This window comes from Anolis carolinensis, unplaced genomic scaffold, assembly GCF_035594765.1.
Source record: "Anolis carolinensis isolate JA03-04 unplaced genomic scaffold, rAnoCar3.1.pri scaffold_13, whole genome shotgun sequence".
Classification (NCBI taxonomy): Eukaryota; Metazoa; Chordata; class Lepidosauria; order Squamata; family Dactyloidae; genus Anolis; species Anolis carolinensis.
Genome location: NW_026943824.1, coordinates 3536208 through 3563140, shown reverse-complemented (window position 1 = coordinate 3563140; position 26933 = coordinate 3536208). Strand labels below are relative to the sequence as shown.

The 26933-nt window shown below is 41.6% G+C and overlaps 1 protein-coding gene across 2 annotated transcripts in view; it reads right to left on the bottom strand.

The window, feature by feature from the left end:
* The window catches only part of mad1l1 (mitotic arrest deficient 1 like 1), a 527237-nt gene that overhangs the window by 337423 nt on the left and 162881 nt on the right, over window positions 1–26933 (bottom strand). For both annotated transcript variants that reach the window (XM_062964141.1, XM_062964142.1), the window contains one exon: window positions 1457–1513. In XM_062964141.1, the coding sequence (XP_062820211.1) occupies window positions 1457–1513 (57 nt within the window). The remainder of the gene's footprint in view (window positions 1–1456; window positions 1514–26933) is intronic.

The following is a 26933-nucleotide window of genomic DNA, read 5'->3' as shown; positions in this document are numbered from 1 at the left end:
CTAACAAGTGTTTTTGCCATTTTATAGGCACCCACAGTGATAACCCAGATATAGAATGACTGGTAGAAAAACAATGCCAACATGTGTCAGAATATTGGTCAAGAAGCAGCATCTGTGACGCCTTTTCAGCCACACCGGCATAGCATCAAACTAACAAGGACTCAATCACTGAGAAATAATGGGGGAAAGGTGTTTGGAAAGGATGGTTTCAGCAAACCACATTTAACCAGGAGCCACTGCGTCTGTTTCTTTCCGTTACATTTTGTCCCACATTTTTCCTTTACCTTTCACAAATACAAACACATCCCCACAAACCACTTAATTTTCACCATATTCTGTGTTATTTAGTTGCTATTTAGTTGTTTGAGTTGAAACATTCTGACCATGAAGCTTTCGAACCCACTTATTTGCAGGTCTTGAACTGCCAAAAACTGCGCTGTTAAGTTATGGACGAATACAAAGAAAGGTGCGGAAAAAACAAATTGCAGCATTATTTGTGAAATTCCAGCTGCCTATAATCCAGCCAATGGATGTGTCAAGCAGCTGGCGGAGGAACAGAAGGGAGGAGAAAATGAAGCATTGCTACGGAAAGAGTTTGCAGAACATTCTGCATAATCACACCAGCAAACCTCCTTTAAATAGCTTTGATAAATAAGTAGCTACCTCAAGAAAACATCTGACAGTATACAAAGGGCTGTGTTTCTGTTCATAGCCATCAGGAGATTCACAATTTATTTTTCGAATGTGACAAGCCTATTTTTCCCCACTTTAATACTTCAACGTTTAATCATGGATATCAAAGTTCTGAACAACGTGCCATGAAATGTGCAAATCTTTAAGCCAAGAAATAAGTACTCCTTTAGTGGATATTAAATGCAGCCCTCGAGCTGTATTCTAAAACAGCACGTAGAAAGGAAAAGGAGAGATTTCCTACAGTACATCCCAGCGTCGGTCAGGGATTTCAAGTGCAAGTCTGGGATGGCTATGGACATGCTAAATAATAATAATTATTATTATTATTATTATTATTTTATTTTTATACCCCGCTCCATCTCCCCGAAGGGACTCGGAGCGGCTTACATGGGGCCAAGCCCAGTCAACAACAATAAAACAAAGCAATAAAACAGATCAAACAACAATAAAAACAAGTCATAAAAAATCACATACAAGGACAAAAGATCAAAAGATGGACAGAATACATCTAAAGTCAGGAAATGTTCACAAATCTCAGGGATTCGTTTGGGCCAAGAGAACTGTTCCAATTAAAAAATCAAGGCATTGATACAATTAGTTTCCGACTTGTATAAAGCAAACCTCGCAAGAGCGGAAGCTATGGTATGCTAGGTTTCAAGATGTCCCAATTTTCTCCATGATGAAGGGCTTTTGCCAACAAAACCCATAGGTTCAAAGTATGAATACAGAATGAAACAATTGGCCCCGCAACCCTAAAACTTACCATGTCTGCTCTTTTCTTCTGGTTTCCTGCTTCCTCCAAAGTCTTGGACCACTGGGCCTTCAAGACAAGAAAGAAAGAACATTTAATGAAACCAAACAAAAGACTAAAATCACTATTAATGTAATAATAATACCTGTAATAATAATAATAACAATAATAATAATAATAATAATAATAATAATAATAATAATAATAATAATAATAATAATGGACCCTGAAGAAGGAGACAGCAGGCCTAGTCCTTGCAGCCCAGGAGCAAGCCATCAGAACAAATGCAATTAAGGCCAAGATCGAAAAATCAGCTGATGACCCAAAATGCAGACTGTGCAAGGAAACCGACGAAACCATTGATCATATCCTCAGCTGCTGTAAGAAAATCGCACAGACAGACTACAAACAGAGGCACAACTATGTGGCCCAAATGATTCATTGGAATTTATGCCTCAAGTACCACCTCCCAGCAGTCAAGAACTGGTGGGATCACAAACCTGCAAAAGTATTGGAAAATGAGCACGCAAAGATACTGTGGGACTTCCGAATCCAGACTGACAAAGTTCTGGAACACAACACACCAGACATCACAGTTGTAGAAAAGAACAAGGTTTGGATCATTGATGTTGCCATCCCAGGTGACAGTCGCATAGATGAAAAACAACAGGAAAAACTCAGCCGCTATCAGGACCTCAAGATTGAACTTCAAAGACTCTGGCAGAAACCAGTACAGGTGGTCCCGGTGGTGATGGGCACACTGGGTGCTGTGCCAAAAGATCTCAGCCGGCATTTGGAAACAATAGACATTGACAAAATCACCATCTGCCAACTGCAAAAGGCCACCCTACTGGGATCTGCACACATCATCAGAAAATACATCACACAGTCCTAGACACTTGGGAAGTGTTCGACTTGTGGTTTTGCGAAACGAAATCCAGCATATCTATCTTGTTTGCTGTGCCATACAACGTTGTTGTGTTGATAATAATAATAATAATAATAATAATAATAATGGGATCTTTGATGTTTCATATTTTATCATTGCTTGTATTTTGATTTTGCTGTAAGCTGCCCCGAGTCCCCTTTGGGGGAGATGAAGGCGGGATATAAATAAACTTCTTCTTCTTCTTCTTCTTCTTCTTCTTCTTCTTATTATTATTATTATTATTATTATTATTATTATCTGCACGCATCATCCGAAAATACATCACACAGTCCTAGACACTTGGGAAGTGTTCGACTTGTGATTTTGTGATACGAAATCCAGCATATCTATCTTGTTTGCTTTGTCATAATAAAATAATAATACTTTATTATTAGAACACATGTACGGCAAGTCTACAGTTAACAAGGACAGACAATACACAGACAGATAAAGGTAAAGGCATTTTTTATCTTATTTCCAGCATCTTGCAAACTGTGCTCAACAAGGAGCTTTGTCGTTGTCCCGGTTGGTGTCTTTACGGGCACCTTTATTACTTACCCACTACTTGCATTTCTGCTAGGTGGGCAGAGAGCTAACACTGGGTGCTCACCCCGACCCAGGCTCAAACTGCTAACCTTTCAATTGGCAAGATTTTTCTGCATCTAGCAGTTTAGCTAAGCCAGGTAGCAAAGAGAAAGTTCCTAGCTGAAATGTCACTTTGGACTGGCTAGATATTTTAATAAGGGAAATATCACAAAGTGAAAATATTCTCAAATGATCAAAATTGCACCATAACTTGAAAAAATGTTGGAATTTGAATGCTTCCCAGTCAAAAAATGTACCCATTTTTTAAGGCACCACACAGAGGAAAGAGTGTGGGAGAGCGACAAAAAAGTCACATTTTGATGCTACTGCCTTATACACAATGACAATTACTCGAGCCCCTGATGGCGCAATGTGCCGGCAGGACTGCTGACTGACAGGTCGGTGGTTTGAATCCAGGGAGAGTGGGTGAGCTTCCTCTGTCAGCCCCAGCTCCCTAAGAGAAGTCTCCCACAAGGATGATAAAAATATCAAACATCTGGGCGTCCCCTGGACAAGGTCCTTGTAGACGACCAATTCTCTCACACCAGAAGCGACCTGCACTTTCTCAAGTTGTGCCTGACATGAAAAAAAAAACTTGATCCCCCAGGTTCTGATGGAAGATTGTTTCAGAAGCTGATAAACACTTGCAGCAAAACTAAATCAGGCAACATTTGGAAAGAAAACTTCTTGAATGAAGTGCCATCATGGGAAGAAGCCATAGCATGAGTCTTTGAGGAACATCTTGTGTAGAAGGTCCTCAGCAAGAGGAATTCCCAGGCTAAAAACTGGTATTCTATCCTTGTTTTGAAAGAAACAGCATGCAAACAAAATCTTTTTTCCCCTCTCCTCTTTCATGATATCATGTTAGAGACCAATCATCTTCCCTGCAGCTCCACAAAGAGAAGCTTGAAGAAGAAAAATCTCAACTGATGACACAATAACTTGTTTAAACCAATCTAAACACACCCGACAAGAATGGAAACCTTTCATACAAACTAATTCATGTCTTCTCAACAACATCCCTGCATGGCACAAAATGATTTTCACAAACACATTTACACAAAAGCAAAGCTGCAAGTGATTCACTACAAAGAAGTAGCACCATTCGAGAATGCAAAGAAAGCCATAAAGGCACAAAAAGCAGATGATACAGAAATGGGACAAAACAAAAATTACTGACTTGAGAGCTCAAACTTGGCAACGATGAAGCAGCCCTGGGTGCTGAGAGAACAACTAAATCACAACTAAGCCACAAACTGAATTTATGTCCCTCTAATCTAAACTCAATGCATGATCTGAAACCATGGAAACATATATACCGTATTAAAGACCACATGGGAGGTTTATCCAGTTCCGGTGACAAGAGCCACGGGAAGGACATAATAAAACGACTGCAAAATTTGTACTTGAAACAATGGGAGGCTGTGGAACCTGGAGACAAATTCTCCTCCAATATTTAATCAAGTTGAATCACATCCGCAGGTTGGAGCCAACCCTGAGATACAAAGAGGAAGATGAGAAGTTTTCTTGGCAACTATGATCACAGAGTTCTTCACAGGCAGAGGCTGCTTTGATCTTCGCCCCAAATCAAGACAGTAAAAAGAGAAGGAAAAAAGTTAAGTCTCTGAGATCTGAAAAGGAACCTATCCAAATAGGATATGAGTGTGCGAAATGCCAACTAACAGGGTGCCGTGTGCCATACAAGCTCCGTTCTTCTGCTGATCGGCAACCCGATCACACTTTTTAACCAGGCTTTGATATGAAAGAAGGAATCGTGGTTGATTCACATAATAATACTAATAATAATAATAATAATAATAATAATAATAATAATAATAATCCTCATATCCTCAGCTGCTGTAAGAAAATCGCACAGACAGACTACAAGAGGCACAACTATGTGGCCCAAATGATTCATTGGAACTTATGCCTCAAGTTCCACCTCCCAGCAGCAAAGAACTGGTGGGATCACAAACCTGCAAAAGTATTAGAAAATGAGCATGCAAAGATACTGTGGGACTTCCGAATCCAGACTGACAAAGTTCTGGAACACAACACACCAGACATCACAGTTGTGGAAAAGAACAAGGTTTGGATCATTGATGTTGCCATCCCAGGTGACAGTCGCATTGACGAAAAACAACAGGAAAAACTCAGCCGCTCTCAGGACCTCAAGATTGAACTTCAAAGACTCTGGCAGAAACCAGTGCAGGTGGTCCCGGTGGTGATGGGAACATTGGGTGCCGTGCCAAAAGATCTCAGCCGGCATTTGGAAACAATAGACATTGACAAAATCACCATCTGCCAACTGCAAAAGGCCACCCTACTGGGATCTGCACACATCATCAGAAAATACATCACACAGTCCTAGACACTTGGGAAGTGTTCGACTTGTGGTTTTGCGAAACGAAATCCAGCATATCTATCTTGTTTGCTGTGTCATACAACGTCGTTGTGTTGATGATAATAATAATAATAACTTTTTTATACCCCGCCCCATCTCCCCGAAGGGACTCGGGGCGGCTTACATGGGGCCTTGCCCAACACAACAATAAACAACAGCAACGAGACAATAAAACAAATATTCCAACAATAAAACATCAGCATCAATAAAAACAGTCATAAAAACCAGCATACAGAATTAAATGTTAAAAACAGGAGACTAATACACGGATCTGGGCCAAAGTGCAGAATATTTCAAAATGGGGAGAGGTAGTTTCACAGATAAAATAGTCAATAAAGTGCAATATAATAATGGCAAAGCATCATCGATGGAGCTATTGTTGAATGAGCAGATAAATCAAACCTATAATGATAAATCATCGAAGGCCTTGCACTGAAGTTACCATTTACCCCATTAACCCAGTAAACAAAGAGAGTCCCTGATGATGCAACGGGTTAAACTGAGCTGCTGAACTTGCTGACAAAAAGGTTGGCAGTTCGAATCCAGCAGGCAGGGTGAGCTCTTGCTGTTAGCTCCAGCTTCTGCCAATTTAGCAGTTTGAAAACATGCAAATGTGCGTAGATCAATGGGTACTGTAGGATGGTAATGACGCTCCATGCAGTCATGCCGGCCACATGAACTAGGAGGTGTCTACAGACAACGCCGGCTCTTTGGCTTAGAAATGGAGATGAGCACCAATAATAATAATAATAATAATAATAATAATAATAATAATAATAATAATAACTTTATTCTTATAACCCGCCCCATCTCCCCGAAGGGACTCGGGGAGGCTCACATGGGGCCATGCCCGGACACAACAGCGCAAAATCAAAACAAAAACAACATGCAAATCAACCAACATTTAAAACATCAACATCGATAAAAACAGTCATGAAAGGTCAATATACAAAATAAAATGTTAAAATCATGAGTTGGATCCAAAGATCCAACCCTCAGCGTCGGACACGACTGGACTTCATGTCAGGGGAAAACCTTTACCTTATCTACTAAGATCTACTAGAGAGGGATAATAACTTAGTTTCAATTATTTTTTATCACAATATACTATAATTCAAATATAGAAGGAAATAAAGCTGGCATATCTGCACACACACCCCTCCCCACCCTAGAGAGAAATTGTATTTTTTATTTCAGGTCATTTCAAGATACAATTTCGGATTGCGAAGAATGAAAACTGTACTATTTCCCCATCCCTAATGCCTACGTGGGCAGTAACTGCAAGAACGGCATAGCAATATATTTTTCCCAGAGAATCGTTCTGTTATCCCTTTCAGTAGCTTTTTGTAGTGGCAATTTCCAGCTGCAAAATGCCTTGAGAAGAAGGTGCCAAAATAGAAAGAAGAAGCGCCGTGATTGTAGAAACCATGAGTGTGCCATTCTCTTAAGTTTTTCACTCTATATCCTCAGCACGTGTCATGGACTGCCATGTGGAACGAATAGTTCAGAACTCAAGGGACATGTTTTTAGATCTGAGGACCTTGGATAATTTCTCCGACGGCTTTTGTTTCTTTGAGGAACATCTGCTTGTCTGGTCAAACAGCACCGACTTGCAGGGTTGTTCCACGATGCGTAATAGAAAGTAGAAATCTTGTCACCGAGTTAATTAACAAAGAGGAATCCGGCTCTGAACTTACCCAATGGCTCATTTAATCAGTCTGCTCCATGAAAGCGGTTGTGGCTCCAACAGCGTAAAAGAAGCAGCTGGGAAGAGACTTGGGAAGGCACAACGCTGCCTGTTGCTCTCCCTTGATCCGGGCAGACTTGTGGGGTTTTGTGTTTTGTTTTGCTCTGTCTGGTCTCAGAGAAAACTAAGGGAAATTGGTCCCCTGAACGTAGTATTTCAGAGGTGAACAAACTGTTTTCATGTTATGGATATGCACCCATTTGGCCGTTATGCCAACCTCCTAAATGATCTTAAAGATTTTCACCAGGCTTTGGCAATGTATAGCGTACCAGCAAAATGCTTGCCATTATATGTACAGGAGAGTCTCACTTATCCAACACTCGCTTATCCAACGTTCTGGATTATTCAATGCATTTTTGTAGTCAATGTTTTCAGTGCATCGTGATATTTTGGTGCTAAATTCATAAATACAGTAATTACTACATAGCATTACTGCGTATTGAACAACTTTTTCTGTCAAATTTGTTGTATAACATGATGTTTTGGTGCTTAATTTGTAAAATCATAACCTAATCTGATGTTTAATAGGCTTTTCTTTAATACCTCCTTATTATCCAACATATTCGCTTATCCAACATTCTTCCGGCCCTTTTATGTTGCATAAGTGAGACTCTACTGTATCACTATAAAAAGGGGAAACAATAATAACAACAACAACAACAACAACAACAACTTTATTCTTATACCCTGCCCCATCTCCCCGAAGGGACTCTGGGCGGCTTACATGGTGCCATGCCCAAACACAACAATATAAAAGCAAACAAAACAATAAAACAAATAAATCAAGAACAAAACAACAGTAATTGATAAAAACAATCATAAAAGGTCAACATATTAATAAGGTGTTAAAAACACGAGTTGAGTTCATGGATCAGGGCCAAAGTGCAAAATATGTCAAAATCATCAGGGACAAGTAGTTGCCCAGCTGACATAGTCGTTAAAGTGCAATTAAATGTAATATTGAGAAGGCAAACCTATGGGTCTATGCTAAGTGGGCAAATAGGTCAAACCTACAAACTAGGTTTCTATATCTGTGAAAAGTCCAGGGTGAGAGAAGAAACCTTCCTTGCTTAGTTTCTCCATACCTCTCAACTTCTGAGGATGCCTGACATAGATGTGGGCGAAACATCAGGAGAGAATGCTTCTGGAACATGGCGGTACAGCCCGGAAAACATACAACAACCCTGTGATCCCGGCTATGAAAGCCTTCGACAACACACAGATCATCATCTCTTGTCACATAAACAAAATGACACTAGACTGGGCTGCTGTGAGTTTTCCAGGCTGTCTAGGCATGTTCCAGAAGCATTCTCTCCTGATGTTTCACCCACATCTACATCAGACATCCTCAGAGGTTGTGAGGTCTGTTGGAAACTAGGCAAGTGAGGTTTATATATCTGTGGAATAATGTCCAGGGTGGGAGAAAGAACTCTTTGTCTGTTGGGGGCAAATATGAACGTTGCAATTGGCCACCTTGATTAGCATTGAATGGCCTTACCTTACCCAGTCTACTTTTACAACCTCTCCATTTTAATCCATATTTTCATTAGTTCTTGTCATTTGTTTTTATTGCCTAATGTTTACATTTTTATAATTGTGCATGTCTCTTGTCTATTGTTGTGTTTTATATTGCTATTGTTTTTATTCGGGCTTGGCGCCATGTAAGCCGCCCTGAGTCCCCTTTGGGGAGATAGAGGCGGGGTATAAAAATAAAGTTGTTATTATTATTATTTTATTATGACACAGCAAACAAGATAGATATGCTGGATTTCGTATCACAAAATCACAAGTCGAACACTTTCCAAGTGTCTAGGACTGTGTGATGTATTTTCGGATGATGCGCGCAGATCCCATCAGGGTGGCCTTTTGCAGTTGGCAGATCGTAATTTTGTCAATGTCTATTGTTTCCAAATGCCGGCTGAGATCTTTTGGCACGGCACCCAATGTGCCCATCACCACCGGGACCACCTGCACTGGTTTCTGCCAGAGTCTTTGAAGTTCAATCTTGATAATAATAATAATTTATTATTATTATTATTATTATTATTATTATTATTATTATTATTGAAGATTCAAAGCCTGCAAGGGAATCCTTTGTTGGGAGGTGTTAGCTGGCCCCGATTGTCTGGAATTCCCGTGTTTTCTGAGTGTTGTTCTTTATTTACAGTCCTGGTTTTAGAGGGTTTTTTTAATCCTGGGAGCCAGATTTTGTTCATTTTCATGGTTTCCTCCTTTCTGATGAAATTGTCCACATGCTTGTGGATTTATAATATTCTGTGTCCAGGTTGGTTCATCAAATGCTCTGCTATGGCTGACTTCTCTGGTTGAGTTAGTCTGCAATGACTTTCGTGTTTAGGCAATGCTGTGTTTGGTGATCTCTTTGGGAAGCTGGAGCTGACAGATGGGAGCTCAGCCCACCTTGCGGGTTCGAACCGCCAACCTTCAGATCTTCAGGTCAGCAGCTCAGCCGGCACAAAGGTTTAACCCAATGCACCACCATGGCCCATAAGGCTGCGATAACCCTTGATGACAATGAGTTTGAAACTTCTATTCTAAAGGTTTAGCTTGTATCTGTATCTGATATTATCTGACTTAAGGCAAGAAGGGCAGCTGCGAAGGGCTAAGGCAACGTACCAATCCGAACTTTTTTGTTCATGCAGCCAACGCTTAGGAAATCTTCCCTATCCTTTTTGTTCTCCTCTTAACAAGGCAGGTGGATGCAAACCTAGCAAGTCAATTTGGGTGATTCTTGCCCTTTCCTACCCACAAGGTCACCCACACAAAATGAATCGCTCTACAGAAAGTGGGATCTGAAATGAAGCGCAGTCAGGTTTGATCAATATCCAGGAAGAACTTCATCGTCTCTGCATTTATTTTTCTTAAAAATGTATCAGAAAATTCTGCTGGGGAATCACAAATCCACGCTGCTTCAGCATCTTGGTTCGAAAACTTCAATAAAGCTAAGCAAGTAAGTGTTGAAGTCTTGTGATGAAATGCCAAGGCATCTCTTTATTTTCTTTGCTTTTTCAATCTAGGGACAGGGCAGAAAAGCGTCCTTTCCACAAGTTCATTTTGACTTATAAGAAGCACTGCTTGCAACAAGTGAGCGCTAAAAATAATATCATGCGAAAGCTGATGGGCATAACATGGGAATCACAACCTAAGATCTACTCAGCAAGCAAGAGTCCAAAAGTGGCAGGCTAAAACCCAAAACCTCAATCTATGGCTGATACCGGATGAGAAACTCCCTCTTGGACACACAGAAGACTTGGAAGGCTTGTTTGTGTTTTTACATACGAGTATCCTCAATTTGCACCTGACATGATAAATAAATATATTAAAGAAGTAAGTAAGTAAGTAAGTAAAACTTTATTTACAGTAGAGTCTCATTTATCCAACATAAACAGGCCAGCAGAACGTTGGATAAGTGAATATGTTGGATAATAAGGAGAGATTAAGGAGAAGCCTATTAAACATCAAATTAGGTTATGATTTTACAAATTAAGCACCAAAACATCATGTTATACAACAAATTTGACAGAAAAAGTAGTTCAATACACAGTAATGCTATGTAGTAATTACTGTATTTACAAATTTAGCACCAAAATATCACGATGTTTTGAAAACATTGACTACAAAAATGTGTTGGATAATCCAGAATGTTGGATAAGTGAGTGTTGGATAAGTGAGAATCTACTGTATATACCGCCCTCTCTCCCCGAAGGGACTCTGGGCGGTTTACAAGCATAAAATAGCAATATACATTACAAGCAACGCAATACACACATTATTAAACAAAATTCAAGACCTATACAACTCGTAAAACAGTGAAGACCATAAGAAACAATCACAACAACCAGAAGGAACAAGAATACTTAATCAGATTGGTTGACATGGACTGTTATTAGGGATAGATTATCCTTGTACAGCATGTACAAAAAGCATGAACAAAAACAAGAAGTCTTTTCCATGAGCAGAGTCAAGGCAGGAGTTAAACTTCCAAAATCAACATTGCTTTGTCTGAAATCTTTCCCTGTTTCTCTCTATTTAACCATGTTTACAGGCTAAGAAAGCATTTCTCTGTCCTTGAGTTCCCACACATTTCCCAGCTATTCTCAGAGAATGCCTGGGATGATGAACCCTTAACCCTAACCTTGTATCTCGATCTAAGGAAGACTCCTCTGGCTCGCTGCCAGAGCCACCTGAACTTTGTTGATGTTCAAAATCCCGTGAAAGGTCACTTTTATCACTAACTTCAGCTTCCCTGCTAGCCTTTCTAACAATTCAGAGCCTTCAACATTTCCTTGGTCAGCCTATATTTCTGGCAATTCAGAGCCTTCAACATTTCCTTGGTCAACCTGCTGAAACCCAAATCCCCCTTCAGCATCAGACTGAACACTACTGCACACTGCAAGAACGGGTATCTAGGAAAGTTTTCTCTTTCTCTTGCATCTGGAGACAGCAGAAGCACTTGTTCTAATCACAAAAGCCAAAAAATTGGGTAAAGGCATACCAAAAGATTATGAAATTGGACTTGTCAAAATACCAGCATTTGCAGCTAAAGATTACATGTTCTGATATTTAACGGTTACAGGTCCTGTGTTTGAAAAATGTGCCAAGACAGTTAAAAAGGTTAATTTTCAAAGACACAGAAAATACATTTGCCCTCTTGTATGTGGCATTTTCGTACATTTTTCTACTTCCGCAGCCGTGGCGGGGAGCTTTGATTTCAAACAGCTGTGAACAGCTCTATTGTGTGGGAGGAAAGGATTGTGACAAAAGTTCCCACAGTTGCGCTGCTAGGCTTCAGTTTATTTGCATACTGCAATTCGCCGCATTAAAATATTGTGAAAGCTGATATGAAAAAAAGTAATTTCCATCAATAAAACACGCCAATTTACGGCACTGTGTAAAATGCATTTCTATAGCTAAGTGAAGCTGCTGAATTAGCCCTTTTATACTATACCTGACCAAAAAAGATACACAATACGTATTTATAAGGCTTGTGCCAACCTAGTAGTTTGAAAACATGCAAATGTGAGTAGATCAATAGGTACCGCTCTGGCGGGAAGGTAAGGGCACCATGCAGTCATGACCTTGGAGGTGTCTATGGGCAACACCGGCTCTTTGTCTTAGAAATGGAGATGAGCACCAACCCCCAGAGTCGGAAACTATTAGACTTAATGTCAGGTGAAAACCTTTACTTTGTAATGGATGCTCAACCTGTATCTGAAGTCTCGACTGAACCCACCCAATCTATCTATCTATATAAAAGGGTAATAAAATTTCGGCCTAGGACAAAACAAGAAAACTACACATCCCAGAAACACTAAACTTGGCAGCACAACCCCTCATCCATGCCTCTAGGTTGATACAACAAAAAGAAAAGAAAAATAAAGTCCTAATTAGAGGGAGAGGAAGAATTGTTTTTATCCAATTGCTGCCAGTTAAAAGGCTAAGCTCCGCCCACTTGGTCTCTTAGCAACCCACTCACCCTAGGGGACAGGCAGAGTTAGGCCTCACTTAGGCGTCTTCCACACTGCCTATAAAATACAGATTATCTGATCTAAACTGGATTATATGGCAGTGTAGACTCAAGGCCCTTCCACACAGCTATATAACCCATTTATAATGGACTTAATGTCAGGGGAAAACCTTTACCCTTTACCTTAACTACCACCAATTCCTCAATATTTTATTTCCCATACCACCATAATTCGCCACAGCAACGCGTGGCTGGGCACAGCTAGTACATCTATAAAAATGCATATACCAGAGAATTTGTGTGGATTATCTAAACTCAAGGCTGAATTCAGACTAGCTTTAGCCTTCTCCAGCCTGGCACATCCACCCCAGACATCATGGCAAACAATAAGCATGAAGTTCAAAACACCCAGAGGGCACGAGGTTGGGGAAGGTTGCCTTGGGCGATGTCAACAAATGACAGGCCACGTAAGGTTTTCATTCAGGACTTCTGAAAAATACTCTGACTTGAGGTCCTCGGGGACCCGAAGGAAAAGAAAACATTTCGGAGAGGCTTTAAAAACAGTGCTTCATAAACTCCATCCTCACTTCCCACGTGATTTGAACACAGCGGAAGGTTTCGGTGGAAGAGAAATGTTTGTTTTTTGCACGACGTGCCACCGCAAGATGCCAGTAACGTTTGCTTTCTTCAGCATCAACATTATTGTCAAAACATGAACCATATAAGGGACTCTAGGCCAGGATGCTTGAAAACAGGAGACCGTATCGGCATACTCCGCTTTGAGTCTCCTTGTGGAGAGAGAAAATGGAGTATAAACCATCATCCAACTCTGAAATGCCCAGGTTTTACACAACGTTGTTGTCTTGTTATCCTCCTCTAATCCAGCTTGGGTCAGAATGACCTTTGCCAGAGGAATAATAAGAAACTCATAAGCTTGAAAACGACAGCAAAATCCCACCAAAGAGAATTAAAGAATGGTGTGCAATTCCAGACAATAGGTTGCTCAAGACATTTTACTGGAAGAGGAGAAAAATTAAATAACAATGTATGGATGGACACACATACAGAACCTTCTTCTAACAACCATATATCAGGATCAACTAGGACAGTGGTTCTCAACCTGGAGTTCCCAGATGTTTTGGCCTTCAATTCCCAGCTGGTGAACTGGCTGGGATTTCTGGGAGTTGTAATAATAATAATAATAATAATAATAATAATAATAATAATAATAATAATAACAACTTTATTTTTATACCCCGCCCCATCTCCCCGAAGGGACTCGGGGCGGCTTACATGGGGCCAGGCCCGATAAAACAAACAAAACAGTAACAAAGCAATAAAACAATTATCCCAGTAAAAAACATCAACATCAATAAAAACAATCATTAAAATCAACAAGCAGGATACAGTGTTAAAAACAGGAGACTAAAAACATCTTGTAGGCTAAAAACATCTGGGGACCCCAGGTTGAGAACCACTGAATTTATGAGGTTCTGCTCAAACAACTCATGTACAAGTCAAGTACATTTCAAAGGGACTTGGACAGATGAATTATCCATCAAATATATTTTATGGGTCCCTCTCTTTTTAATAGGAAATAACCAATTTAGTGGTGGCCCCCATTTCCACAAAACTATCTCCAGATAGTTTTGAGCCCCTGCCATCAACATGCAAACAGGAGATGGAATCCTTTTGAGAAGTTACAAAGGTATAACCTAGAGTTATATATCCACGAATTGTTCATATTTATGATCTTTACATAAATATTTCTTTATCGTAATGTCAAGTCCATGAAAGTCCACCCCATGGAATGAAGTCTTCTGCTGTCCTGGAGCTCAAGATGAATAGGCTATGGCAGTGACATTTTCAGCAGGAAGCTACTGAGATACAACTGGGAAGTTCTGGGTTTTTCCTTTCACATCATATATAATGCATAAGAACCAATATTGATTATTCACTTTGAATGTCAGTGGAAGATAAAAGGTCCCAACCCAACGGTCTGGTGGTCCCTTTCTCCTTATTTTTCTTTCAGAACCCTTGACTACAAGGAGGACAAAATGAAAAGATCAGCAACACCGGCAACATGGGAGCGCTGTGTTTTGCAAGGCCGGCTCCCTCCTGGCATATAAACGGTGTGGTGCCGCTATTCCAAGCCAGTGGTGTTGTAGCCTCTGGGGAGGCCACATGCTGCCAAGCAAAAATGCCAAGTTGCAGCTCCCTCGACAGCAAAAGGAACATGAGTGATGAAGTTCTGCCAAGCCGACTGTGGTTGGAGTTGCATGGCAGCTAGAACAGCATCTCGCCGTCACAGACGAGTGAACCTCTGATGCCGATGGACTCCAAGGGACTCGCTGAACATCCTTGGAGCTCGACAGGAGAAGCTGAAAGCTAAAGCCCTCCCTCCTGGGCACAGACATTGTTCCCATCACACACAGTTACGCACACACAACACCAGCTGGGTTTTTCTTAGCAAGCAACATCATCAAGGACGCAAAAACCCAGATCGACTCTGTGAGAAGATTGAGATTTAAATATGTAAAAGGATGTAACAAGAGGAAGAGACTGGACTCAATGGAGGAATGGGTTCGAATGGCAGGAAAGGAGATTCCACCTTAACATTGGGAAGAATGTTCCTGACTATAAAAAGAGCTGTTCAGCAGTGGAACTCTCTGCTTTGGAGTCCAGTGGAGGCTCCTTCTTTGGAAGCTTTTAAACATAGGCTAAGGAGCCCCCGGTGGCGAAGTGTGTTAAAGCACTGAGCTGCTGAATATTTATGTAAAGATCATAAATATGAACAATTCATGGGTATATAACTCTAGGTTATACCTTTGTAACTTCTCAAAAGGATTCCATCTCTTGTTTGCATGTTGATGGCAGGGGCTCAAAACTATCTGGAGATAGTTTTGTGGAAATGGGGGCCACCACTAAATTGGTTATTTCCTTGCAGACCGAAAGGTTACAGGTTCGAATCCGGGGAGTGGAGTGAGCGCCTGCTGTTAGCTCCAGCTTCTGCCAACATAGCGATTCAAAAACATGCAAATGTGAGTAGATCAATAGGTGCCACTCCAGCGGTAAGGTAACAGTGCTCCATGCAGTCATGCCGGCCACATGACTATGGAGGTGTCTATGGACAACGTCGGCTCTTCAGCTTAGAAATGGAGATGAGCACCAACCCCCAGAGTCAGACACGACTGGACTTAACGTCAGGGGAAACCTTTACCTTTACCTAAACATAGGCTGGATGGTCATCTGTTGGGGATGCTTTGTGCTTTTCCCACATGGCAGAAGGGAATTAGACTGGATGGCTCTTGGGAGCTCTTCCAACTCTATGATTCTATGGTTCTCAACTAGCCATGGTCATTTACTAACTAATTGATATTTTGTTTATTATAGTTTCGCTCACAGTTCCTTCTTAGTGGCTCGGCCATTTCTTCACCATGGAAAGTCCCTGTGATGCAGATCTAAATAAGCATCTAAATAAGCCATCCTTTCTGCAAGGAGAGAACAACACATAAGGTGCCACTGCCACTCAAAACTATGGAGAGAGCGAGCTGTATCATCTAATGAAAGAACAGGGTGAATAAAAGCTAATCACCTCTCCCAAATGGCTATGTAATTGCAACCTGCCTTCCAGGTATGTCTGACCAATGGATGCTTGTCTGGCAAAGTAATGTTTTGGTAACCCTTTGTCCTGGGTCATGCGGATAAGAGCTTGTGTACAGAATACGCCTTAATGGGCTGGCATGGGCGTAGGCGGCACATTTTGTTTACTGATCACTCAAACGTAGGCTCAATGTGTGAGGTGAAAAGAGCAATCCCACATTATTTTCTCCAAGACATCCCAACAGTATTAACAGAACGAACTCAAGCAAGGATGTCAGCACGGCCGCATCACTGTTCAGACACTTTGGGTTGGATTCCCTTGGAGTCGGGTGTCCATCATTCCCTTGCTTCCCCAAACAGCTCTACCTTTCAATACCACTTTCTCAAATTTCCCTCAAAACCATTCTCTTCTCCGGAGCACTTGGCACAGATCCCATCACCTCCAAACTATATTAAAAAAAATGCACGCTTTTCATGTTTATCTCTGCCCCGATCTCTTCTTCCATTATTTCCCGTTGTCAATTTTGATATCATGAGCTTCTCACATCCTTCTCCGCTTATGTTTTGCAAAGTGGCGTAACCGGCAAACGTAGCCTTTGTTGTTGTCATGAGGAAAGCGTAAAATGGGGAGAAAAATGGCCCGGGATTCCCAAGAGTAAAATGGGAGAGATTGAAAAGAAACCAAACGCAATAGGGAAAGTTTTGCCTTCTCTCGGCCAAGTCAACCAGGGAGGTCATTAACCCCTCGTTTTGTTGTGATTTTCAAATTCTGGAAATTTCTGCCTATTTTCCCCACTTATCCCTCCTTTTTAAAAAAATTTATTTACATACATTAACAGCTTACATTGTAAACAAAACAATAAACATTTTACTAGCACATAAGCCCATCACCAAGGCCTGAACCAGTAAACAAATATCATATCCAAAATATCATATCCAAAATGCCTGACCAACAAAGTTGTATTGTTTTCCTTTTTCACTCTCTAAAACATATTTAATAAATACTGACCAGTATAAATCAAAATCAGATCTATTATTTTCCCCCAAAACACCCTCATTTCCATGGATAATTTATCATTCAGGGCTACATTCCATACCTCCCCATATCATGCTTCCAGTGTAAGATTGGTTACTATCTTCCAATTCCTTGCAATTATAAGTCTTGCCACTATGAGTAAAATAATCACCAATTCATTTTTTCCATTTCTAAATTTAACTTATCCACTCCCTCCTCATTAGTCATTTTAATGAGATTTTATTATCACCTGGTGCGCTTTGAAAACCCTGCCCATAAATGGGATACAAATCTAAAACGAACACAAAATTAGACACAAAGTTTCACCAAGGCCCTTTGATTTTAGTATCTTCAAGGGGGAAAATGATCTCAGAAGAATTCAAGAAAGCTTTGTAAGATCTACAGAGATATTCGCAGGAACACCTCAGCAAGCAAGAGTCCAAAAGTGGCAGGCTAAAACTCGGAATCTCAATCCATGGCTGATACCAGATGAGAAACTCCCTCCTGGGCACACAGCAGACTGGGCGACTTGGAAGGCACTGAAGTGCAGAGCCAATCTTCAGAAATGGACAAAGGACATTTAGTACAATGCCAAGTTTTCAACTTTCCTTGTGTTTCTAAATATGACAACTGTACTCTCGGTTTCGCTTCTGATACGATAAATAAAATAAGTAAGGGAAAAAATGACATCTTCCCAGTTTGCCATGTTGACATTTTTTAAAAGTCTGCATCGCAAGGAAAAGAGCAGGGCCTACTTTTTTTAAAAAAAAACTTTGTTGTTTTATTTATTTTTTAATATATGAAAATGCATTTCAAAATCAGCCGAGCCCAAGAGAATTTTAAATGCGCTTCAAGGGCTTCAAGTAAACTATCAATCTGGCTCCCCTGGAACAAGCAAATCAACAAATGTATTCCCTGTGGCATCCTCCTTTTAAAGGATTCGCGGCTGTTCTAATTGACTGCCACTGAATCAAGTTAAGTCTATAAATAGGGAACAGCACAGAGAGAAACAAACACATTAAAGTGGTGGCAAACTGGAAAGGAACCAGGAGCCAGCCGAGGAGGGGGGGGGGTGGCTTCCAAGGAAAGAAAGACACCGAAAGAAACAACAAGAAAGAGGCTCGTTTCACCTCCAAAACCAGTGATTCCCAACCTTCCTAATGTCGAGACCCCTCAATACAGTTCCTCATGTTGTGGTGACCCCCAACCATAACATTATTTTTGTTACTACTTCATAAATGTCATTTTGCTACTGTTATCAATCGTAAATGTAAATATTTGATATGCAGGATGTATTTTCATTCTCTGGCCCAAATTTGGCACAAATACCTGATACCTGGTGGGGTTGAGAGGGATTGGCTTTGTCATTCAGGAGTTGTAGTTGCTGGGATTTATAGTACGCCTACAATCAAAGAGCATCTTGAACTCCACCAAAGATGGAACTGAACCAAACTTGGCACACAGAACTCCCAACAGAAAATACTGGAAGGGTTTGGTGAGCACTGACTTTGAGTTTGAGAGTTGTAGTTCACCTACATCCAGACTCAAAACAATGATAGATCTGGACCAAACTTGGTACGAATATTCACTATGCCCAAATGTGAACACTTGTGGAGTTTGGGGAAAATAGACCCTGACGTTTGGGAGTTGTAGTTTCTGGGATTTATAGTTCACCCACAATCAAAGAGCATTCTGAACTCCACCAACGATTGAGCCAAACTTGGCACACAGAACTCCCATGACCAACAGAGAATACTGGAAGGGTTTAGTGGGCATTGAGCTTGAGTTTGGAAGTTGTAGCTCACCTACATCCAGAGAGCACTGTGGACTCCAAACAATGATGGATCTGGACCAAACTTGGCACAAATACTCAATATGCCCAAATGTGAACTCTGGTGGAGTTTGAGGAAAATAGACCTTGAGGTTTGGGAGTTGTAGTTGCTGGGATTTATAGTTCACCCACAATTAAAGAGCATTCTGAACTCCACCAACGATTGAGCCAAATTTGGCACACAGAACTCCCATGACTCACAGGGTTTAGTGGGCATTGACCTTGAGTTTGGGAGTTGTAGTTCACCTACTTCCAAAAAGCACTGTTGGCTCAATGATGGATCTGGACTAAACTTGGCATGGATACTCATTATGTTATGGTTTTCTTCCTCATAAGTAGACAGGGCCACAGAGCGTCCCACAAATGACCTGCCTTCAGATGGCAATTCAACCATAAGTATAGTACACCATAATCAGAGTCAGCCTTTTTATCCTGAAAGCTATCAAGAAAAGAGCGCATTTCCTGAAAGAAGAATCAGGAAAATAAGATTTTGACGGCAAACAGAAGGTCAGCTGCTGTCCTCCCATCCTTTTTGCCTTGTTTTTATTTATGTTGCACTTTGAAATGGTCATATGACTGGTCAAACAAATAAATTATCATCATCATCATCATCATCATCATCATCATCATCAAGTATAGTAGACAGAAAAGCCTTGCACTAAGATGGTCCAGCCTTCTTCCATGATAAGACAAATATATAAGCTGATCTGTCCTTGATGCAATGGCTAGTGCTGGACAAGGTTCAAATCTGCAGTCTCCCATGAAACTCATTAGGCTGAGTCATTATTCCTGAACATAAAAAGAAACACATAGACACTGGTTTCGCTTCCTTGGAGAAAGACAGGAGAAACAAGGACACAAAATGTGGAACTGCTGGATGACACTCAAGGAGAAAGAGGTTTCAGTGGAGCACGTCTACAAGGTTCTTGCCGTTTCCATGTCTTGCCTCCTCCTCCCACAGCCATAAGTTGCAAGGCTATCCAACTAGATAAAGAAGACCCAAAGGACTAAAGAATCAGGCCAATGTAATCCATATGCCAAGGAAGCAAGCTCAGCAAAGCTCAATCATGCTGCTTTCCATCTGCCAATTACAGTGAGGCTGACAACCCAATCATACCTGATAAGAATCTGTCAGCGAGAAGCCCAGGCTGCCAATCAGGGCCCGACTCAAGGCACAGCAGGCTCCGGGAGTAAAACCAGGATGCAAATGTTGCCTTCTCCATCACCAGGAGCAGAAGGACAGGCACACAACGACAAGACCAATACAAAACAAATTAAGAAAGCAAAGGAGTGCTCTCAATTTTCTCTTTGTCACTGTCATTTGTGTGTCTCAACTCTGAAATGTGTAAAGGTCAAGGTTTTCCCCTGACGTTAAGTCCAGTCGTGACCGACTGTGGGGGTTGGTGCTCATCTCCATTTCGAAGCTGAAGAGCCGGCGTTGTCCGTAGACACCTCCAAGGTCATGTGGCCGGCATGACTGCATGGAGCGCCGTTACCTTCCCGACAGAGCAGTGCCTATTGATCTACTCACACTCTGAGGGGTGGTGCTCATCTCCATTTCTAAGCTGAAGAGCCTGCATTGTCCGTAGACACCTCCAAGGTCATGTGGCCGGCATGACTGCATGGAGCGCTGTTACCTTCCCGACAGAGCAGTACCTATGGATCTACTCACACTCTGAGGGTTGGTGCTCATCTCCATGTCTAAGCTGAAGAGCCGGCATTGTCCGTAGACACCTCCAAGGTCATGTGGCCATAGGCATGACTGCATGGAGTGCTATTACCTTCCCGCCAGAGCAGTACCTATTGATCTACTCACATTGGCATGTTTTCGAACTGCTAGGTTGGCAGGAGCTGGGGCTAACAGCGGGCGCTCATTCCACTCCCGGGATTTGAACCTGGGACCTTTCAGTCCGCAAGTTCAGCAGCTCAGCGCTTTAACACACTGTGTTACTCTTGATGTGTACGGTATAAAAAGGAAACTTGTTTTCTAGGATCTTTGGCTAACCCACCAAGAAACTCTAAATTGCCGATAATGATCTATTCCATAAAACTCTACAGGTCTTTGGGAATTTGTCTCACTCCATTCAGTTTGTAGGCTTTGCCGTTTATCCATTTGGCTTAATCGGTGTTTAAAGTCAAACAAGCTTCAGTTCTTGCGAAAGCTTTTCAGCAAACAGCCAACCTTTTCATTTGTAGCACATCAAAAAAATGGTTCAGAAGATCCGGTAATGGATTTCCTCCAGTGTTGTTTTATTCTGCTTCATAGAACAAGCAGTAGTGTTTAATACTGCCGTTAAGGTTTATATAAATTTGTAATTTGGATGATATGCGAACCCCGCAATGATTGAAACAAGGTTATATTCTCCAGAATTATTTGTGTTGGAGGAGCCAGGCAGAAGGAGCTGAGATTGTGCTGTTTTGGAAGGACGTTTTGGCAGCAACGAGGATATTATAAGATTATGAGATATCACGGAGTCTCAAAGGAGGCTTGTTTAGCTGAACAATTAGTGGCAATTGGACAATCCCTTGTTCATCTAAATTAGAAAAATAAAAACTGAAATGACTACCATACAATTTTGTGGGGAAATGATTTCAATTATGAACTACTGGAGGGGGGATTGAGATTATATGAAGTCTTTCTTTGCAGTAGTTCAACATTGTAAATAAGGCAAAATAAGTTGGCTTTGCTTGTCTGCATGTAACTGCAGTCTACATCTGTGGCATGACAAAAGTATTTTGCAAAAACAAAATAATAAATGTGTTGTCGAAGGCTTTCAAGGCACTGGGTTGCTGTGAGTTTTCCGAGCTGTCTGGCCATGTTCCAGAAGCATTCTTTCCTGATGTTTCGCCTGCATCTATAACAAGCATCCTCATATGTTGTGAGGTCTGTTGGAAACTAGACAAGTGGGGTTTATAGATCTGTGGAATAATATCCAGGGTTTATTTATTATTTATTAGCAACATTTATGTCCCGCCCTTCTCACCCCGAAGGGGACTCAGGGCGGTTTACAAGTATATATACATATATTATATTATATTATATTATATTATATTATATTATATTATATTATATGACTATATTGCAATAATATTAGTAAAATTGCATGTAATATAAATATACAATTATAATAGTGAATTATAATTATTATCACATTGTATTACATCATAATATTATTAATATTACATGTATATTATGTACAGTAGTCTCACTTATCCAAGCCTCTGGATTATCCAAGATTTTGGATTATCTAAGCCATTTTTGTTGGAGAAAGAACCCTGGATATTTGAGGCAAGTGTGAATGTTGCAATTGGCCACTTTTGCAATGGGGGGAAAGGGGGGGAAAACCTGCTTTTAACACTTCATTAGGAATCTCTATGTCTTCCAAGAGAACTATGTTATCATCTCCTTTGGATGGTCAAGGCCTAGTAGCCTAGATCCATGTTTCAGTAATAGGTTCTTGTTTTTTCTATTGTGTACATTACTCTTGCTAGTGTTGATGGTAGTTTCTATTTACCCGAATGCCGAACAATACTTTCTCTTGAATCCAACACAATTCCAGGATGCATCGAAGGTAGAAACAAGGCAAAGATGTCTTCAACAAAAATGTCATCCATAGTTCAGTGACCAGCTCATAAGAGGAGGGACACAGTCCCGCACAAACACATCAGGTCTAATGTCAAACAGAATCCTTATTTATTTATTTACAGTATTTATATTCCGCCCTTCTTTCTCACCCCGAAGGGGACTCAGGGCGGATCACATTGTACACATATAAGGCAAACATTCAATGCCGTATAACATAGAACAGAGACAGAGACAGACGCAGAGGCAATTTAAACCTTCTCCAGCTTCCAGCTTCTGAGGGAATGCTTGATTCCAGCCACAGGGGGAGCAGCTGCTTCATCATCCACTACGACGGCAACTTCCTCATTCCAATGGCGGCTGGGTGATTTTTATGGTGTCGTAAATTAGCCTCCCCACATATAAGTGGTACCTAAATTTCCTACTTGATAGATGCAACTATCTTTTTGGGTTGCTTAGGTCAACAACGAGCAGGGGCTATATTTTTATTTTAATTGTCGGGTGCTCACCCCGACACGGGTTGGCCTCAAACTCACGACCTCTTGGTCAGAGTGATTTATTGCAGCTGGCTGTTAACCAGCCTGCGCCACAGCCCGGCAACAAACCTTCCCAAATTAGATGCCACAGAAGTGGCTGTATCATGCCATGGGATAGAAACACCGGACTGTGGTGGAGGCTCCTTCTTTGGAGGCTTTTAAGCAGAGGCTGGATGGCCATCTGTCGGGGGTGCTTTGAATGCGATTTCCTGCTTCTTAGCGGAGGGCTGGACTGGATGGCCCATGAGGTCTCTTCCAACTCTACTATTCTATGATTCTATGATTCTATGAACATCACTAAATAGTCTCCAAACCAGCTTTTGGGGATCCCATGAACTTTGTAAGAGTTTCATTTCAGCGAGGAACACTCAGAAGTGACTTTTCCCATTTTCTTCCTCTGAAATATCACCTCCAGCACCTGATATTCATCGGTGGTCTCCAATCCAAGTGCTACTCAGGGCTGATTCTGCTTAGCTTCAAAGCTTGGAGAGAATATGGGGCCTTTAGGGTCTTTGGGTTCCTGCTCATTACAATAAGGTTCTTCCTTGCAACAGGAACAGTTTCGGAAACGGTCGCAAAGAAGCCTTTCTTTACTGCCATCTGGCGGGGAGCAGCTGAAGATCTGCAACCAATTCAAACCCATCTCCTGCCTTCCTTACAGGAAAAAAGAACGGTCTATCTTGAGGAACAGACTGGACCACTCTCCAACGGTTGCATTCACTGAACACTCGGCTCCTGCGCTGAAATTGTCTCTTCCCTTGTGACCAAACGTGAATGAATCGCAAATGAACATTAGTTATCTCCTCCTTCCAAACCTCCCTTGGAAAAGAACCCAATTTTAAATCCTCTATAGAAGTGAGGCTTCTGTTATCGTTTTGCTACTTTTCACAGCCAGGTAGACTTAAGGCGTCGAGTCAAAGTCCCTGGATGGGAAGGCGGGGGGAGAGAAACCTCGACAAATACTGACACGTGCCACTGTTCCCACTGACGAGACTCTTTTGCACAGGTTGCACATTTTAACATTTCAAAAGAGACGCCCAAAAGGGACTGCGAAGAGATAAGGATGTATTTATTTCCCTTTAAAAGTATTATTTTAGTCCAATTAACCACAAGAAAAGCAGTTAAGACAACCCAGTCTGAAAGACGCTTAATCTCAGCAAGATGATCCACTGAGAGCAAAACCTTCTGGGAAGCTGAAAGGGCTGGGGAAATAAACAAAACACACTTCTGTTTATTTCCATTTAGCACAACTTTGCTGGCAAATTAACCAGAGGGCTCGCTAGAGCATTGCGCGTGGCAACGTTACTGTTGTCGGGTCAAACGCTGAGTAAGCAACAGGGTCCGAAATAGTAAAACCATGGACATCTGGACACAGGTATAAGCCAGATTTGAATGGGGATGCTTTAAAAAAGTTTGAATTAGCGTAAAATGTTGCTGCAGGGGTTTCACTGGGGACACAAGGCAGATGTCATTACTCTGTAATCGTACATAGTTTTCTCTTATTTATTACCAATTTGCCTCTAAACTTCATGGAAAGTGCTTATTCTAGCCTTTGAAGCACTAAGACCACTATTTCTCCGCATCCCATCTTCCCGCATCTCTGCACCAAAGCACCGAGTGCCAGTCAAAGTGAAAGAGTTTGCAACAAAGCTAAGTAAACATGTAAACAAGAGGCAGGGCTTGTTTACTGAAAATTTGGAATACTCTCCCAACTGAAATATATCACTACCGCTCTCCCAGATTGTCAGTCACTACTGATCCTCTTCTCTCTTTTTTTGCCTTCTTCAATTGCCTCCCCATTCTACCCCAACATCTAGGAGCCCTCGGTGGTGCAGTGGATTAAACCCTTGTGCCGGCAGGACTGATGACTTGAAGGTTGGGTTGCTGACCTCAAGGTTGCCCGTTCGAATCCATCGAACGTGGATAAGCTCCCTCCATCAGCTCTAGCTTCATGCGGGGACATGAGAGAAGCCTTTCAAAAGGATGGTAAAAATGTCAAAACATCCAGGCAATGTCCTTGCAGACAGCCAATTCTCTCACATCAGAAGTGACTTGCAGTTTCTCAAGTCGCTCCTGACACAAGAAAAAACAACAATATTCGACTCCTGGAGCCTGGTGCTTTTATCTCAGCTGGCTCTGCTCATCTCTACAACCTATAATGTGCATGCACTTTGGTAATCTACTATTACAACCTCACTGTTTTTAAATTCTATGTTTTTGATAAGTGTGTTTTTATTCTTTTTGGTTAGTATGCAAATATTACAACTGGCACATGTTATTGTTTATTGATGTATTGTATATTGTTATTGTTTTGTATTAGATATTTCTGTGAGCTGCCCCGAGTCCCCTCCGGGGGAGATGGTGGCGGGATACAAATAAACATTATTATTATTATTGGACATGCCAAGATTACAAAGATTTGGGAGGATTTGATGTCATGTCCAACCAAATATGTCCACTATCTTAAATTCCTTCAAGTTCCCTAAAGGTAAAGGTTTTCCCTTGACATTAAGTCCAGTCGTGTCAATCCGACTCTGGGAGTTGGTGCTCATCTCCATCTAAGCCGAAGAGCCGGCGTTGTCCGTAGACACCTCCAAGGTCATGTGGCCACTGGCATGATTCCATGGAGTGCCGTTCCCTTCCTGCCGGAGCGGTACCTATTGATCTACTCACATTTGCTTGTTTTCGAACTGCTAGGTTGGCAGAAGCTGGAGCTAACAGCGGGCGCTCACTCCGCTCCCGGGATTTGAACCTGGGACCTTTCGGTCTGCAAGTTCAGCAGCTCAGTGTTTTAACACACTTCGCCACCGGGTTCCCTATCAATCTATAAAGACTCCATTCATTGTATAGTGTTTTCTTAGTTCCCATTCCTTCTTCTCGAAATTTAGCCCACAGAAGCCAGTCATTCTTGGTGGACTCCCATCCAAGTATTAACAAGCATTAACCCAGCTTAGTTTTCAAGGTAAGAAGGGTCTAGTAGGGGGTTGCAGAAGGAGCCAAGTGAACATCCTGGAAGTTTGACAAGATCGGTTTGCCCTGCACGTGATCGGCTGACAAATCTTGAAACATACGGTAGCCTGTCTACACAAAGTTGTAAGCATCTGTTAAGCAAGCACTTGCTGCAACATGAAGTAAGAGCAAGTGTGTGCCTCTATCCTTGGAGAGATGCCTTGTCCATAGCAGGGGCCTCTTGCAGGCATTTTTCACGGAAAACTCAACACACACAGCTTGAGCCCCTATGCCATTTAATTCACTGGCAGGCCCGGCCTGGCCAGATGGCTCGGCGTGAACGAGGGGCAAAGTGCCGACACTAAATCCTGTGACATACGCCAACCTTTGAAGCAGAAGCGGCTTTGCCCTCACCGGCATCACAGCAGACTCAGAAGGAAAGAGGGTGGAAATTAATCGGGAGACATATACAGATTTAGACTAAATCAGGAAAAGAATGCTCAGGAATAGTTTTTGTCGTACCAGGCTCATAAAATGAATGTGACGAGAAGTGAATGGTCATCAAGAAAAGTAGTCTTAAAGAGAATAATCAAGATTTAAGCACACACAGGCAGTGGCAACTTCCATGTATGCATAGTACAGTAGAGTCTCACTTATCCAAGCTAAATGGGCCGGCAGAAGCTTGGATAAGCGAATAACTTGGATAATAAGGAGGGATTAAGGAAAAGCCTAAAGGTAAAGGTTTTCCCCTGATGTTAAGTCCAGTCGTGTCCGACTCTGGGGGCTGGTGCTCATCTCCATTTCTAAGCCGAAGAGCTGGTGT